General features: G+C 29.5%; 2 protein-coding genes across 3 annotated transcripts; both read left to right on the top strand.

The window, feature by feature from the left end:
* Positions 1-1,498: 1,498 nt before the first annotated feature.
* On the top strand, positions 1,499-3,125 carry LOC114179836 (anthocyanidin 3-O-glucosyltransferase 7-like). The gene has a single exon (XM_028066306.1). It carries the CDS (start codon positions 1,607-1,609, stop codon positions 2,978-2,980), a length of 1,374 nt encoding a protein of 457 aa, XP_027922107.1. The 5' UTR covers positions 1,499-1,606; the 3' UTR covers positions 2,981-3,125.
* Positions 3,126-7,362: 4,237 nt separating this feature from the next.
* On the top strand, positions 7,363-10,082 carry LOC114176990 (uncharacterized protein T19C3.4-like). 2 transcript variants are annotated; one of them, XM_028062195.1, is made up of 6 exons: positions 7,363-7,561; positions 7,782-7,808; positions 7,950-8,072; positions 8,941-9,184; positions 9,271-9,363; positions 9,450-10,082. In XM_028062195.1, exons 1-6 carry the CDS (start codon positions 7,506-7,508, stop codon positions 9,846-9,848), a joined length of 942 nt encoding a protein of 313 aa, XP_027917996.1. In that variant the 5' UTR covers positions 7,363-7,505; the 3' UTR covers positions 9,849-10,082. The 2 variants fall into 2 exon arrangements, with proteins under 2 accessions (XP_027917996.1, XP_027917997.1); XM_028062196.1 differs by having other exon boundaries at positions 7,365-7,561; positions 9,271-9,357.
* The last annotated feature ends 8,993 nt before the right edge of the window (positions 10,083-19,075 follow it).

Here is a 19,075-nt window from a genome sequence, read left to right as displayed (position 1 = left end):
ATCACAGCTTACATCCGATTCTTCCAAACACTCAATGAATTTTCAATATAAGCGATCTTCTACCTTTGCCTAGCGATAATGGCATCTCGCTCATCAGCACCCTCTTCGTAACACCACTTGAAAAAGTTGCATCCCAACACATCTTCACCACATCTCTGCAACATAAAAAAACCATGAAGATGAAAGTGAAACACTGAAAGTGAAAGAAACACTGGGAAACAAACCTTAAAGTTCGCACAACCCCAAAATTGTTTATCCAAGTTCTTTGTAGTTTTAGCTGTGTGCACCACTGCAATGTCTCCGCAATCACAAATTGGGGGTGAGCCTGAAACCCTAGAACCACCATGGCAAGAATTGCAAGTTCGGTGAACCCAGCTATTGCAAGAAGATGAAGATGCCCCACGAGACATTCCTTTTCAGCTGAACTTTAATGGAAGACAACCACAATGAACACAAACTCTAAATTTCAATTTAAAATCTGGGCTATGACAGTGCAAACGGACATGTCACTGAAGAATATCCATATCACACAAAATCACCATGCTGACCACTGTTCCGTTAACGATTTAGACGGAGTTAACGAAAATGAGTTGATTGAAAAAAAATTACGAAAGGTATGACCAAATTGAAAACATTTTCAAAAGTAGGACCAAAGTGAAAAAAATCGACTAAAACTAGGACTAAATGACTATTTAAGCCTTAATAATAATAATTAAATATATAAAATTTAAATACATTATTTTGATTCATTTAAAAATTTTAACCAAAACCTGACGTTCCAAATCGAATATGGATCCTTCTCCAAGTTCGTGGACTCCTTTCACCACCGAGAACGCCGATCGAACACTTTCGATTTTTGTGACAGGATAGAAAAAAGATGAATAAAAGATGGAAATTTTGATTGAGAGGTTAATAAGTTTACCATGCCTAGTTTTTATAATTGGATTACATTATAAAAATCATTTGTGTTATCAAAAAAAAAAAATATATATATATATATATATTATTTTCTCTTAAATTAATTTGTTATCAAAATCAAACTTAATCCATAATAATACCTCGTAAAATTTTCATAATTTTGCCTTATTACAATTGAAAATTAAAATATAATGTTGGTCCTAATCTAAATTTTAGTTCAATTTAACTCTATATTTCATGATTTACTTTGACATTTTTTAAACTGTCTTAACTAAATTGTTTTTATATTTTCAATTTATCTAATTTTTTTTTCAATTTAAAATAAATTTATTCCCTTGATTAGGCCATCTACGCCAAAGTTTTAAGTGCAAGTTAATGAGAAAAATATTTAAAATAATTAAAAATATAAAAACTTTACCACAACAAAAATTAATATTCTTACTTATATTGAAAATTAAATGAAAATATGATCATACACAATTTATCGTAGATCTATTTAATCTAAGTTAAAACTTTTAACAAGAAAAGAACATAGAATTCTTAACATCTACAAAAGAATACGATCCGAGTTGTTCGAAGAACGGTTACAGCGATTGAATGTGTGGTTGGCCACAATTCTCCCAATCCATTCCAAGTTCATAGTTCCCTTTGTTCATCTTTCCGAGCTTCTCCTTGCGGCTTCCAAATCATGTCATCAGACTCAACAAAAGACAAACATGTTGCAGTCTTTCCTTTCCCCTTCGGCACACACGTTGTACCTATCTTGAACCTCGTCCTCAGACTCTCTCAGGCCACTCCAAGCTGTACATTCTCGTTCATCAGCACACACAAATGCAATGCGTTGCATTTCGCAAAACCCCACAACCCCTCCAACATCAAGCCCTATAGCATAAACGATGGAATCCCTTACGAGGGTCACCCATTAGCCAACCACCCAATCGAAAAGCTCAATTTTTTTCTCAGCACCGGACCTGAGAATTTGCGCAAGGGTATACAGATGGCTGAAGAAGACACCAAGAAAAAGGTCACATGCATCATTTCCGATGCTTTTGTATCCTCTTCTCTCCTTGTGGCTCAGAGCCTCAATGTTCCTTGGATTGCATTTTGGCCACCCATGTCATGCACGCTTTCTCTATATTTCTACATTGACTTTATACGCCAGAAGTTTGAAGACTGCGATGAAGATGCTCGCTTTGATATATCCCCGGGGTTGCCCAAGATGTGTGTTAAAGATATTCCGCAGGATCTTCTTTTCACCGGAGAAAAGGAGATGGTGTTTTCAAGGACGCTGGTTTCACTGGGTGAGGTGCTACCTCAAGCCAAGGCAGTGGTTATGAATTTCTTTGAGGAATTAGACCCACCTTTGTTCGTCGAAGACATGAGATCCAAATTGCAGTGTATGCTTTATGTTGTGCCGGTTCGGTTCCCGATATTATTATCTGGGGCAGATCCGAGTGGATGCTTGTCGTGGTTGGATTCGAATCCTTCTATGTCAGTGGTGTATGTTTCGTTTGGGACGGTGGTGACGCCACCTCCACATGAGATTGTGGCGGTGGCGGAGGCATTGGAAGAAAGTGGATTTCCATTTGTGTGGTCTCTGAAGGAAAGTGTGAGGGGTCTTTTGCCAGATGGGTTTGAGAAGAGAACCTTGATGCGTGGGAAAGTGGTGCCTTGGGTTCCACAAACCCAACTCTTGGGACATGATTCGGTAGGAGTTTTTGTGACTCATTGTGGATCTAACTCAGTGACTGAGAGTGTTTCGAGTGGGGTTCCTATGATCTGCAGGCCATTCTATGGAGATCAAATGGTGGGTGCAAGAGTGATAGAGGATGTTTGGAAGGTTGGGGTGACGATAGAAGGTAGGGTGTTCAACAAAAACGGATTGATTAGAAGCTTAAATCTTATTCTGGTGCAGGAAGATGGGAAGAAGATTAGAGACAACGTTCTTGAGATGAAGAAAACTGTGGAAGATGCATCTACGCCTGAAGGGTTATCAGCAAGCAATTTTAAGACTTTGGTAGAAGTGATTTCTAGCTCTTCAAAGGGTGGGGAAAGTTTGTAGTAGCAAGCTTCGTAACAATTTGAGTTGCAGCCAAATGAAAAAAGAAAAGAATTAGTAGGAGGTTAGCACAGTGCAACATCATTTCTGTAATACAAGCTGTTTTTTAGTTTGTTTATAATTTTGTTGTTAATTATTATCAATAATGGAGAGGTCTTCTTAAAACCTGGATTTTATAACTTCTTTTCTAATTATAAGCATCTCATAGTTTACAAGGATCCCATAGTTTTATTCAGCTTTCTTACATAGGAGTAACTAACTTACTATAACACACTACAAAGGTTATATTACAAACCAATTTCCATATCAACTTCCATTTATTTTCACTGACTAAATATTTTCTCCTATGTGAACAAGAATATTTAGTAGAGTTTGGATAATCTCCTATTAATCCCTATTCAATACACCTAACCTAATAGTGAAATGTTTTCTCCCTTGAATGTCATTCCACATTCATCCCATCACAATCATATATTATCATCTCTCATTCGTAATTAAACCATCACACAAATACATATATCTCATATCATTTCAAATTCCATACAATTGATATATCATTTTAGTTAAATCTCCCTTTCTCGTTGGTGACATTATGGCTCACCCAGCTAGGGAATACTAGAAGAAAATCCTCCAATGTTCGCTACGATGCTCCTGCCCCTCTCGCTTTAACAAAAATGCACTCTCCCTTAGCAAAGGTGTTACTCGCCCAACGAAGGAACCTCCTCCCCTACTTTTTTGACTTTGCAAACTATGCTCTTGCTCATTGAGTAGAGTACTCACCTAGCAAGTCTGTAAATTCAAAAGTCATATTAGATTGATGAATTTGTTTCTTTGATTCCAAAGGGTATTTTTCTTCCTTCTCACAAGTCAAAACCAATGTTTCCTGTTAAAACAGATCTATCTAATATAACCCAACCAAGAAAGGGATCTGAACTGGTTATTGAGTCTTTCACTTAGTTAAATTGAATCTTGGAAGTATCTTTAACCCTTATGACCCAATTAACCAATTTTACAGTTCTGTGTTAATGGACTATGTAAACCAATCAAGAAAGGTGTAAGAGAAGAGAGAAACCAAGAACACAACAGTTTATACTGGTTTGATTCAAGATGAATCTACGTCCAGTCTTCTCCTAAGTAAACCCACTTAGGAGGATTCCACTAACTTAATAGAGATCCAAGAATTACAAGAGCATCTATATAATTCAAGACCCTAAAGACTAAGGAGCTTGATCTACAAATCAAGAACTCCCCCTAGAAGCAATGCATCCACACAATTGCACCTAGACCTTCACTTTACTCAGTGAATCAACTATGAACAGAAATACAATAAGAAAGAATCAAGAAACGAATACACCTATTATTGTGCAGATTTGTCAATTTGTTCTTAGATCCAAGCTTGACCCATCAAGGTTGAATCCACCATCAATCTCCTTGAATCTTTACTTGAATGATCTCTCAAGAATGCTTAGGAACTCTGTAAATCTCAGAGGACAATTTCTCATAATGTTTCTTAGGAATTCTGTAATTTTTCACACACCCAAAACTGATTTCAGAAACTGGTTTTATACAGAGTTCTATGCAGTCATTAATGGATTAGGAATTTACCTAATAGATTATCGTGAGTGTGTTTTCACTGCCTTAGTGCAGTACCCTCAGCTAATCTATTAGTTAAATAGCTAATCGATTTACGAATGCACAAGCAAGAGTTTGATGGCTAATACAACTCAATGCAAGCTTGTTTTACATATGATATTTTTGCTCTAACACCCTAATGTACAATCTAACAATACATGACTAATTCTAAACTAGTAATACACATGATGTATGGACATGGACATCATCAGAACCATCGAGTTGAAGTAGCTCCCCCTTTCAACATTTCCAAGTAAAATGTACCTTCTGAAACCAATTTAACCTGACTTATCGATCTTTGAAGCAAGCACATCATTAAACTACAATTTCACATATCCAAATTTACCACAAACTTCAATTCAATCTAAACACCAAATCACATCCTCAAACCAACCAATTCATATCATACAACAAAATTCAACCAGTTCAATTCAAAATTGAACTACAATTGCATACCAAAACACAATCAATTTTAAATAACTAACTTCTCTTATCTGAATAAGAGCACAACACAGTCTTCTCAGTTTTTAAACACCCCTACTCATAGAGAGAAGAAGTATTTGAATAAGAAAGACTCAGATCAATTACCTGATCATACCCTAACAACCGTAACTAAATTGATATTCATCAAGAGCTCTTAAACTAGGCATGCAAACCAAAGACCAACCACTCTAAAAAGAGGAAAAAGGAACTTACTTTATTCAGCAAAGTGATCAAAATAGAAAAGTAGGCTTCATCGTCATGAGTCCTATAGTATGCTTTGATCTTCAAATATACGGAAAAAAGTTTAAAAACTTTAGAGAGAAGGTAGAGAAATGAAAAGTTCTATGTTTTAGAAAGATAATAATTTTTTTTATAAAATGAACTTACTTTAATAGATTTCTATTTATACTAAAGTTTTTTAAAATTAAATAGTCGTGTGTACATTATAAAAGCTATATGTCACTTTAACTTAAAGTATTTGTTATTGTTTAGGAGAAGGGTAAGCGCTCTTCAAAATCTCATTTTACTACATGTGACCCAATGGATTGACAGGATGAACCAATTGAGCTATTGTGGATTGACGAGTTCAAAAGTATCTCTCAATCAATCTTTATTTAGTGGGATTGGTAAGCTGACATGTCAGACCCAACCCACTTTATTATCCTACTAATGATTAATTAATCTCTTTGAGAAATTAAGACATAAAATATCAAATACATATATAAAAAATATAAATTATGAAATCACACAATTTTTTCTCAAGTGATATCATAATAACTATTTCACTATTTCACTCTTTCACTATTTACTTTTTAAAAAATACACTAACCATTGGACCCATGCTCATATTCTAAGCAAGAGACATGAGGATACACCACCCAATATTTTTTTTTTTATGTCTTGGTTTTACTAGTCCTATTTATGGATAAATATTTTCTTAAGCTTAAAAATTATTTTCTCAAATTAAGAATTATTTTCTCAAAACTAAGGTTGGTATCCTTGATTTCTATTTTGAATTATAAAATTTGTTTAAGGTTGTTCAAAATCTTACTTATCAGTGCAATAATATTAGAAAAAAATTATATATAATTGTTTTATAAATTAAAATTAACTTATATAATTCTTTTAAAAAATTAAATAAGATAATTTCTACAAATTAAATTATGTTATGGACAATGAGAATTTTAACTTTTTCTTTCAATTCATTATTTTAAAAATTTGTTGTTCTTATTAATTGTTACATTTTTAATTCTCCATCAAGAGTTATAATTAAAGTTTTCTTTTGAATTTTTGTCAAAATCATTTTTTAATTCATTTAAAGTCTCTTAGTTGTATTTTTAGTTATAATGTAAACAATATTCTACTAAGTATAAAACATGTAGAATAAATGTATATAACCAAAAAGGGATGATAGAAAAAGTTTTACTAAAAATAAAAAGGGATGACAAAAGTTTTACTAAACCCAGAGTGACTCTAATATTTAATCAAGAGATATGATAATTCCTCTTATTAGAGCATTCAATATCTCTCTCTTGTTTTTACTAATCTTATCTATAAATAAATAATTTCGTAGACTTATATTTTTTTTTTCAAAAGTAAAGTTGTTGTGCCTGATTCTCTAGTTCATTTTATTAATTTATTATCTTAATTTAAAAATTATTTAATCTTGATAAAATCATAGAATATAAATATATTATAATTTATTATATGTATATCTTATTATTTTTTATTAGTTTTAAACGGTAAAATTTGTTTAAGGTAGATCAAAAATCTACTTATCACTACAATAATATTAACCAAAATTATATATAAATTTTTATAAATTAAAACTAACTTAAATATAAATTAGATTTTTAAAAAATTAAATAAGATAATCACTACAAATTAAATTATGTTAGGTATTCGGAGAATTTTAATTCATTTGTTTTATTACAGAAATGTGTTTGTGAGTTCTCAGTTTATTTTGGCATCATTTTAAAAAATGTGCAATAAATTAAAGAGAAGGATTGCTTTTATAAATTATTATTATTTTCAATTTTTTTTAATATCTAGGACTATTTTAATGTACCGGCTATACAAATTTTAACATACTCTTTTAATATATTTTCTTATTATTTTTTAAAAAAAATATTAAAAGCTAAAATATCATATTAAATCCTTAATGCTGATTAAATAACGTAAATGATTTTTAATCAAAAAAAAATCATATCATAACATTTTTTTAGGTGAGTTATTGTCCTTCTGTTTCCCACTTGAATACCACCAATAAAACTTAGACTTCTTCTGTAAGACTTCCTTCTCTCTTACTATTTCATGTTCTTTGAGCCAAACTTTCTCTTTCCTTTATCTTCCTCTTCCTTTTTTCTCTGCATTCAAACAACCTCACAATACCAATAATTTAGTCCCACAAGAGATGTCTTATTTCTGGTTTCTTAAACTCATCGTCAAGTGCCTTGATCATTGCGCATGGTATGCAATGCAAGTTCAAGTTTTCTCTTTGTTGCTTCGTATTCCTTACCTTGATCATCGCATGAAAAAATTAACTTACACTCTTATCTTAATATTACTTCTCCAATGTTGTACATGTTCTCTCTATGTGAAGTAAAGGGTTTTTTCTTTATCCCCTTGGACTCCATTAACGCTGCCTGATCAACAGTCTTTTTTTTTTTTTTCCTGGTTTCTTTTACAGGCCTGTTCTTGCTCTGGGGTACCCTTTGTAAGTTTCTAAAGCACCATTTATTTAATATTCATTGTGCTTCACTGGGTGCATGGCGTGTTAACAAAGGTTGACACTTTTTGCTTTGTCCACTCATTTTGATGTTTGGGATTACAGTTTTTTCTTTATTGTTTTTAACAGATGTGCTTCTGTACAAGCAATTGAGACCAATTCCTATAGAGAAACCAAGGATTTGATATCGTATTGGATACTCCTCTCGCTGATATACATACTTGAGTATGTTTTTTCTGGGCCTCTTGAATGGTAAGAACATTTTTTTTCTCCAATAACAGTACCGATTGTTTTTGTCTGTGACTGAGATCGGGATTGGATATCTTATTGGACTCTAAGATCAATGTGATAGCATCAAACTCTGCACTTTGCATGTGTGATTCCGGTTTCTGATTTTAAATTTAGAGATAGGACATGGAAGTCCTTCTAGGAGTCTCTGTGTTTTTTGTTTTTCTTTTGTTCATTCTTCAGCGTGTTCTAAGGATATTCCCAAATTGACAGCTAAAGATTTATTGCATTCAAGGCATAGTGACTACTAGAACCTTGATTCAGCAAATAGAAAACAATTTGAGATCTAAGTTGGTTGATCCTCAAGTGTAATCTATTTAACACTATTTTTTCTTTATTGCAATTAGCCATAACAAAACCAAGAAATATGCAGTTGATATGATTACAAAGAATACGCATGCTGCATGATTTAAGGTTTTTTCTCAACAAAAATGAACTGTACTGTAAAATCTAGCTTATTTTGTTGTGTACGACATATACATAACACATGCAGTTCATTCTATCAATATGATTAGCTTTGTTTTGAATGTTAAGAACTATTCTCGTTTCCAACAAATCCTTCGGATTAAAAATATTCTTCTGTTCTGAAGTTGGTATTTTTTTTTATTATTCAGTCATCTAGTGTTTGTTTGCATTTGGTTAAGCTTGATGGCCGTACAGATATCTAGTTAATCTGTCTTTTAAATTTTGTTGAAACTTAGAAAAGTAACAGAAATAAAATTGTAGACATAATTATTGTTATTAATTGAAGTTATGTTGGAGCAAATGGATTCTCTTCTTTAATCAACTCATAAACTTGTTTAACTTTTCATTCCCATGTCTAAAACATCAGGAACCCGTTCTGGCCTTACACGAAGCTAATGATCATCTTCTGGCTCGTTGTGCCAGACTTTGGACGGGCTTCTTATGCCTACAATAATATTATTCGAACATGCCTCTCAAATCCAGAAGCAATCATACGTAGTTTCAATAACTGGAGGAAGTCTTTTGTCAAGAAAGATAACTTTTTAGTGCATGCAGAGAGATATTTGGAAGAGTATGGAACAGAAGCCTTAATGAAACTCATTGCTAGCAAGGTAAACATCTACATTGCCGTAAGTTTGTGTACTCATCAAAAATGTGTTTCTATTGTAAGTTCTTAATGAAATAACATCTTGTGCAGACAAATGGAGAAGAGATCCAAACAGAGCACAAAGCCACTAAAGATTCGGAGGTGATCGTGAAAAAAGAAATTCCTACAGACATCCAAGTAAAGGTTTCGATAACGTTGTGATCATCTTGATAGTAATGTATAAAGTATTGTGACAATGTTATATATTATGGTAATCTTGAACATTGCAGTATGTTCCTGTGGTGCGTGAACTTGAGCAAAGTGAGAATGGTTCAGCAAGCATGTTGGAAACTGTAGGAACTGCTGCCATGAAAGAGGTTGGTGAGAGTTCTACACAGAAGGAAGTTAAAGTTCAGAAGGAGTGGACTTGCGCTCTATGCCATGTAACAACATCGAGCGAGAAAACCTTGAATTCACACCTGCAAGGAAGCAAACACTTGGCCATGTTGATTGGTCTGAAGACAAAGAATCAACCTGTTTCACAGAAGAATCTGCAAAAGAAACCTGCTGGGGTGAATATTAAAGAAGTAATATGTGAAATCTGTAATGTGAAATGCCCTTGCGAGATTACCTTCGCCTCTCACAGAAATGGGAAGAAGCATTTGGCTAAAGTTCAAAGTTTATTCTGAAGTGTCTGAATAACAGGTAAACAATAAGTTTCTTTTCAGTTGAAAGTCACAATGGTTGTTATTATTCCTAGTTGGAGACTTTGTTTTAGTATTATGTTTCGTCAACTTCAGAACATTCGATGTTTTTCTTTGTACTAGATGTACAACGTTTTATCTACTTAATAACGTATGAACCTTTAAACCACTTGTGGTAAAAAACATGAATTCATTTCATGTTTTTTTTTTTCCTAAGAATATTGAAGTATATTTATGAATTATTAATGCAGCCCATGTGGGCTTCTTTCAAAACCTGCTGCATTCGAGGTGCATGTCAAATACGACAATTTAGAATTAATATCACAACAAAAGAGGGGTGCATGTCAAAGAGCAGTGATAGGTTGACACCGCCGGAAAAGGACAAATCTCACCGTTTGACACTCTGAGTGATATTTTAATTATATTTATATTTTTTCTAATTTAAAATTATAATATACATTATTTTATTATTAAAAATAGACAATTTAGATTTAATATCACAGAAAGGATGCATGTCAAATACGACAATTTACTTTTTATACCACACACCTACCTTCTAACAAAATTTTTATTACCATCAATCTTCAATAGTTTTTAGTTAAACATAAAGTATTTTAAAAAATTGTTATACCAACATTTTTTCATACCATAGGCAACGGAGTTTTGTTAATTTTCATTTCTGGTAACCAAAATAGGCCAGGATTTCTCAAATAAACTATCAACTTTAAGTGGAGGACAATATGATTATGTATATGATAGAATTTTGGGTAAAATGCTTTTTTTAACGTTTGGTTCACCGATGAAACAAATGAAACGTTAAGTTGGAGAGTTAAAAATCAGTGTTGTTTTGGAAATGGGAGAGTAACATTCAACTAAGCTCATATTTTCTTAAAGTTAATTTTTCCATCATTACTAAAAGTATGTGAATATTTTCGAAGATGGAGATATAGATTAAAACCAATCTAGAAAGATATTTGGAATAGTCTTTATAGGAAATTATTGTTATTATTATTATAATTTATTATTGTTATTATAGTCCATTTATAGGAAATCATTATTATTCTCCTATCTAAGTGACATCATAATAAGTTAACCAATAAATAAATAAATAAATAAATATATATATATATATATATATATATATATATATATATATATATATATATATATATATATATATATATATATATATATATATTCTTTTCGATTTTTGTCTGTGTCTTTGGTGGAAAGAGTAAACATCAAAAACATTATCTCTCAAGTTAAATAAGATTTGGGTCAAATGAAGAAAATATAATATTGATGAAGTAAAGAGTCACACAAGTCAATGCTTTCTTTATATTAATATGGTGATGTTGGCTAAGTACAGTAAATAAAATATTTTTATAAATTCAAAATGTTTCAGTAATTTAAAATTGTATGAAAATGAGAATTAAATAAATACATACATACTTATCAAGACTTACAATTTAAAAGTGAAGTATTACAATTCTGGTACCCAATTAATTTAAGTGTTTTTCTTTTTGTAAAACATAAAATACCCATAAATGCAAATTTATGATGAAAAGAATACTAGGCATGCAAACCCAGCAGCACTTGGGTGATGAGCAGGACAAGACAGTGTGAAAGTCCACCAATGGAGAAAGTTGAAGTTGAAAAGTAGTATAATAGAAAGAGAGAAAGTGTGATCTTTTCAACAATATTTGCAGGTGCATGTGAAAAATAGAGAAATTTTGGTGGTGCAAATTCAAAATTCCTGTCTAATACCAGTACCTTTGCATGCCCAGTCATAGGGAACTGTTTATCTATTCAATTTACCGTTTCATGCCATTTTCGATGCAATCGATGTTTTTAATTTTTTTTAATATATTAGTGTCACATTACTAAAACTGTGTATTAATACAAAACAAGTGATTTTGGAAAAAGAAAAAAAGAAAGTATAAAAAAACGAAATTATTTTTGGGGCCATCGGATAGGTGAAAAAAAAAAAAGAATGAGGGTTTTTTTGTTCTTTTTTTCTTTGAGATGGAATGTACAATGACACATATGAAATGTAAAAGTGATGTATATGTATATCATCTTCCAAATATTTTAATAAATTGCCTTTTTTCTAAATTAAATATTTATTTATTTTTTAAATTAAATATATATATATATATATATATATATATATATATATATATATTCATGTAAAAATTATAATATAATATTTAGGTTAAGTTTTTTGAAAGGATGTTTTATATAATTTTATAAAATATAATGACAAAATCATTATAGAATTTAATTTAAAAATGAAATACAATTTTTGAAAATAATTTGAAAATATTTAATCCTGATTATATTTTCATACAAACATTTTAGAAAAAAAAAGTTTTTCTTGACAAAATCTGTCAGTGTAAATAAATAAATAAAAAATATAGAATGAAATATAATGAACATGTTAGAAAAAATTATTTTTCTATATTAATATTTATCATACAGAATAAGTATGATAAAATAAAAAATCATTTAAAAAATAACATTTAAAATTATAAGCCAATAGTAAAATAATATTGTAAGTTTAAAAACACAATATTATAAGAATATTAAGCAGCCTCCCTTATTTCAGTCCGCATAAGTTAATTATTTGTTATTATTTTTATCTGTAAAAGTCTTCATATTTATTATTAAGTCATAATGTTTCTTAATGTAAACTAATATGATTAATAAGTGGCACTTTTAGCACTTGTTTAAATATTTATAAACTTCCATAACTAATACGGCAGTCTACGATATTTAAATTAATATTTTTTTATTTAAATCCTTGAATGTCAATTTAATTAAATCCTTATACAATCAATATTTCTAAGCTTCGATCCCTCTTTCGGTATCTGCAATTTTTACAGACTTTACTATTTTGGTTCTTAAAAAAATGTTATTACTATTATATAAAATAAGTTATTATTTAATAAAACAAAAGAATTAATTTTTTTTCAATAATATTTTCGTTGTGAGAACTTTAATAATAACGTAATTATATATATATATATATATATATATATTACAACAACTTAAATTTTGTACAATAAGTTGTACATAATACATAGAATAGAAGATTATCTGTATATCTAATATCTCTTAAGGATATTAATATAAATTATCTACGAGTCAATTTTTAAATAAATCTTTCAACAATTTTTTTTAAACAGTTCTTATTAAGCAAGTTTTTCTTCCACTTGTACAATAGGTGTATATGAAAGAAAAATACATTGAGGTCTTTATAACTGTTCTACCAAAAAGGTTCAGAGTCCAATCAGCTAGATCACTCAAACTGTCTTGTCCTCCTCTTCCTTCGATGTCCTTCTTTATGTTTATTCCCTAACCTCTTGGATTCTCCTCCTATTGAATGTTCATCAAATTTCTCCATTTAATTCACGTCTCTTGCCATGTCTTGAACAGTTACTTAGTTATGAGTTTTAATTTCCTAATTTACTATCTTACATTCTTGACCTAGTGATCTCCTAACATTGGATCTAATAGATAGATCAACCTCATATATAATACCTAAGCTAGTCTTGGGTCCCATTACTCGATCGGCCTTGTGCCTAACCACATATCAGCATTGGTTCTGCAACTAGATCGACCTTATGCTTAACCATTAGATTATCCTTGAGCCTTGTAACTAGATCGGCCGGCCTACATACAGTTGAAAACTAGATCGGCTTCTGGAAAGATTAGATCGACCATGAGCCTAACACTACAATAACCATAAAGTATCAATCTTAATAAGCTTAACCAACATTACACATACTCATATGCCTATAATTGGACCTACAACCACAAGATTCAATCTCATTTTATCAAGACAATGATTAGGTAGTTACATATTTCTCATAAAACATTTGTACAATTATAATCATTTGTTACTCAAAACTATTAGTCATTTATCAGCCCCAAAAGAAATACATACTCACTACCTAACCTTGGCAATGCTGAGCAAGTATTTGATAGTCTCAAATTTGGTCTATATGAATATCCTAGTTCAGGACGCTATTATGAACTATGAAGATATTCACCTACTTGGTAAAACTTTCTCAAACCTCACCATGATCCTTGTCTTTCATCTCACAGTGTACCAAATAGTGACTTCCCAAAAATAAACACTTTTACATGAATTTCATCTCAATTCATTGGAACCAACCTAAGACTCTTTTTGAATAGACATACCCTTGAACACTTTTACAAAACATGATGGCTATCAAAATATGTCACTCTTAATCAATAATATATAATCATCCAAACAAACACAAAATGTAAATAATAATAAAAAAAAAAAAAACACACACACACACACACACACACACACACATATATATATATATATATATATATATATATATATATATATATATATAATAGTAATGTTTAAAATAATACAAAATAAAATAAGAATAACAAAAATCAAATAAATAACTGTATATGAATTAAAATGTTACAAACAAATATAATAACACAAATATGAATTAATATAAACTAATGCATAACATAAATGGATATAATTGAAATGAAATAAATAAGAAAGATAAGTGTGTAAGTCGAGATAAATAAGTATGATCAGTGCTTAATTGAAGATAAATAAAACAAATAAATAAGATCAGTACGTAACTGGAGATAAATTAAATAAAATAGATAATCAGTATGTAAGTGGAGATAAATTATATAAAATAAATAAATAAATAAAAATAATAACAATTGAAAATAAGTTAAATGGAAGTAAATAAAATAATATATAATTTAAAATAAATAAAATATTAATATAACACACATGAGTTTATCAAGATTAACATAAAATTGAATTTCTTTTAACCAAAATTCACACTTTGACCATTTTCCATACAATTACTCTCTCTACCAGAATTTGTGATAGAATCCTCAAATATCTTTCATGCTCTTCATGATTTTTGAAATTAAAATGTCATTAATAAAAACAACAATTGAAGGTAATCCACACACAACCTGGTAGTGCCATCCTTTTTGTTGACTAACAACATTGGAGCACCTCAAGGAGAAACATTAGATCTAATGAATTGTTTGTCCAACAATTCCTCTATTTGTTTTTCATCTCTACTAATTGTCCCTCCTCTTGTGTTTTTGCACCAAAGATCTTACCATTTTTGAAGTAACTAGAGTTCTATATATTTTTCCATTTTAATTCATGAGTTCTTATGTGTTTCCATGCCCTTCGAGACCCTACAAAGACGGACAAAATGTTTTTTTTAGGAACTTACATATAAGTGACATGCTATAGGGGGTTACAAACACAAGTATTGATCCTAGTACCAAGTCTATGGTGAATTTTATTTATTTTTGTAGAGGTAACCCAAGAATTTCTTAGCAAAAACATCAAGATACTCACAAACAAAAAGAAACTTACTAATGTTTATAAATTCCTTGACTTTTTTTAAATAAGTTAGGATCATTCATACTTGAGATCTTTTTAGGATTTCATTCTGGTTGGTAGGAGAATATGGTTGGAAGATAACCAATTCATTCCAAGAACAATATCCAAATGAGACAAGGGTAAACATATACGATTTACATAAAAGTTTCTATTGCCTATAGAAATATGACAATTTGTGCATGCAAGTGAAGTGATGACTGAGACATTGGTAGGAGTAGACACAGTTAAATCATATGGTAATAAAGAGATAAATAACTTTAAATGTTTGACACAATCATGTGATATGAAAGAATGAGTAGCACCTGAAACATACAATACATTAAGGAGACGACCATTTATGATGCATTTACCTTGGATTAGATCTTAAGATTGAAAAACTTCAATACCATTTACCGTGAAGACTCTTCCAGTTGTCTTTAGTCTCCCAACCTGATTCTTTCTTCTACTGCTACTTCCCCTATTACCTTGTTTCTTATTTAACTATTTGCATTCATTATGATAATGACTTAACTTCCCACACATGGAGCAAGTTATAGTCCTTGTGGTGTAGTTCCTTGATAGATGAGGTCCTCCATAGTGAAAGCGTTTGATAGGGTTGGTTATGCCTAAAGTATTGCCAAAAGAGGAGTGTTTTTGTCTTGAAGAATTCTAAGAAACATGAGATGGAAGTTGATAGGTTTTCTTATTATTGAACTCATTTCTTTTGTGCCTCAAAGGCCCTCCTTGCCTCCATTGAGTTTATTTTGCCTTAGTATCAAATTCATACACCATGTAACAATTTACAAAAGTTAAGAATGAGGAGATCTCTAAATAACCAATTGGTTGTTTAATATCAGGTCTCAGTCCACTTTCAAATTTAGAACAATGAGAATGTTCATTAACTTTATCGTTAAAGTAAGGACAAAATTTGTATAAGTCAACAAATTTTGTTGTATATTTTCCTACATACATTGTTCTTTGACGAAGATTAATGAATTCAACTCCCTTTATCCTTCGAAGATCCTTTTGAAAATATTTTTCCAAAAAGTTGTGTTTAAAGACTTCTCAAGTAATTTGTCTCCCTTCATCTTTCAATTGTTGTTTTGTAAATCTCCACCAGTTTTCAACTTCTTCAGCAAGCACAAGGGCAACATATGTGACTTTATTTGCATCAGCATACGTCATTCCAATAAAAAAAAATTCAATTTCTGGTATCGATGATTAAACACCATCAACATTAAATCCTTAAATTTTTTTGTGAATTGTTCCTTGGAAAGGTTTCTAATCCTTCATTTTCCATGGGTTCAACATTTTGTTTTCGATTCATATTTTCCAAGACAAATTATCATTCTTTTCAACAATTCATTTGTAATGTTTGGTCTGTTATCCATCTTTTACTAGAAGAATGAACAATTACCTTAGTTTTTTCTATAATAATTTATTTTTTAAGTTTGAAAGTAATGCTTAAAACTTCTCCTTACTACAAGAACTAATTGTTCTGACTTATTCTTACTAGTCTACTTATCGTACACTTCTATTATTTAAGAAAAATGTAAGAACAAAGAACTTGTACCTCTACTTATTAGTAGAGACTACAAACATGGAAAAGACCATACCCAAGGTTTTGATAGGAAGAGAGGCTCTGATACCATTAAATGTAATACCCCAGTTATTATACAAAAAATAAAGTTATTATTTGATAAAAAAATAGAATTAATTCTTTTTATACAATAAGATTTTCCTAGAGAGAACATTAATATTGGTACAATTATAATAATTTATTTCTTGAGAATATCAACCATTTATCGATCCATAAAAGAGATATATACTGACTATCTAACCTTAGTGATTTTAAACAAGTATCAAATAGTCCCAAGTTTGGCCTATGAATATCCTAGTTTAGGATATTATTCTAAACTATGCAAATATTCACCTACTTGATAAAACTTCCTTAAACCTCATTATGATCCTTGTCTTTCATCTTGTGTACCAAACTGTAACTTCTAAAAAATAAACACTCTTACATGGGTTTGATCTCAATTCATTAGAATGAAAACTAAGACTCTTTTTGAACAGACATAACCTTAGACATTTTTACAATATGTGATGACTCTCAAGATATGTCACTCTTAGCCAATAATATATAACCATCCAAACAAACACAAAAGGTGTACAGTAACAATAAAACATATAAGTAAATTTCTTTTATCAAAGTTTATAAAATAATATTTATTTTTAATATTTATATATATATATATATATATATATTCAAATTATAAATTAATAATGTTTTAAAAGATATAAAATGAAATAAAATATGAATCAAAGCAAAAACTTAAAATAAATAACTATATATGAAATAAAATATTACAAAATAAATATAATAACACAAATATAAATTAATATAAAGGATAGGTACATAATTGAAGATAAATGAAATAAAATAAATAAACACGATCACGATGTAAAATGAGATAAATTAAATGAAATAAAGATAGGAATAGTGTGTAATTGGAGATAAATAAAATAAAATAAATAATTAGATTTCATGTATAAGTGAAAATAAATTAAATCAAATAAATAACCAATACCATTTCATAATTAAAAATAAATGAAATGAAATAAATAGAACTAATGGGTAATAAAAATAAATAAAATAAAATAAATAAATACAATTAGTATAGTAGTAGAAATAAATTATATAAAATAAATAAATAAATAAAATAATAATTAAAAATAAGTTATGTGAAAGTAAATAAAATAATATATATATATATATATATATATATATATATATATATATGAGTTTGTCTATATTAACATCCAATATTTCTTTTCTTTTAATATCTTGTTCCAAATCTTCTCTTTCTCTCTCTCTTTCTCTCTTACTCTGTGTCTCCCTCTCTTTTTTTCTGTCTTTTTTTTCTCTTTCTCTCTTGCTCAGACCAACACACCTTTGCCTTCACTCCTTATCCAATTCATCTATTTATAAGCTAATTTTTCCAAGTAATCATCACATGTGTATTTATTTTAGTCTTATATAATCTTTTCTCATCTTATCTCCTTTCATTTTCTTAAGTTCTCTTCTTTCTTTTGCATCTTCTTATTACATTCATACATATTTATAAGTAAAAGTAAAAGTTTGATCTTCCTATTACATATATATATATATATATATATATATATATATATATATATATATATATATATATATATATATATATATATATATTTATAAATAAAAGTTTGACCTAAGTATTAAATGTGATCTTATGTCCTCTTATTCCCTTATCTTTTTTTGTTCTTATCTCTTTCTTTTTCTTTTTCTATTTTCTTTATTCTTTCTTCTTATCATTTCTTATCTTTTAGATTTAAAATTAAAAGGTTCATTTAATTATTTTTTTTTCAATAATACACATATTCTTTTTTCTATCACTTATTTTCACTATTATTTTAATTTAACTTAGTTGCAATATTCTTTAAAAACTATTTGACTTACTTTTTAATATTCAAATTATATATATAGATAATAACATTCAAAACATTAGTAAAATGTAAGATTTTTTAAATCTTATTTTTAAAGCAAGGATAAATTAAATGATATAGTTATTTAAAATGTAGGATGTTACCGTTGTACTGGACTAAGTTTCTCTATTTTTAAATTATGGAATGTTAATTCTTCTGTTTGTTATTCAATTAAGTTCCTTCGTTAACACCATTTCATGTGAATGCATAGGTACATATACAGCAGTATTAATGGATTCAGTTCCACGTAAACATTCATTTAATAAAA

Source organism: Vigna unguiculata, chromosome 3, assembly GCF_004118075.2.
Source record: "Vigna unguiculata cultivar IT97K-499-35 chromosome 3, ASM411807v1, whole genome shotgun sequence".
In the NCBI taxonomy this organism is placed as follows: domain Eukaryota; kingdom Viridiplantae; phylum Streptophyta; class Magnoliopsida; order Fabales; family Fabaceae; genus Vigna; species Vigna unguiculata.
This window is presented reverse-complemented; position numbering and strand designations above follow the sequence as displayed.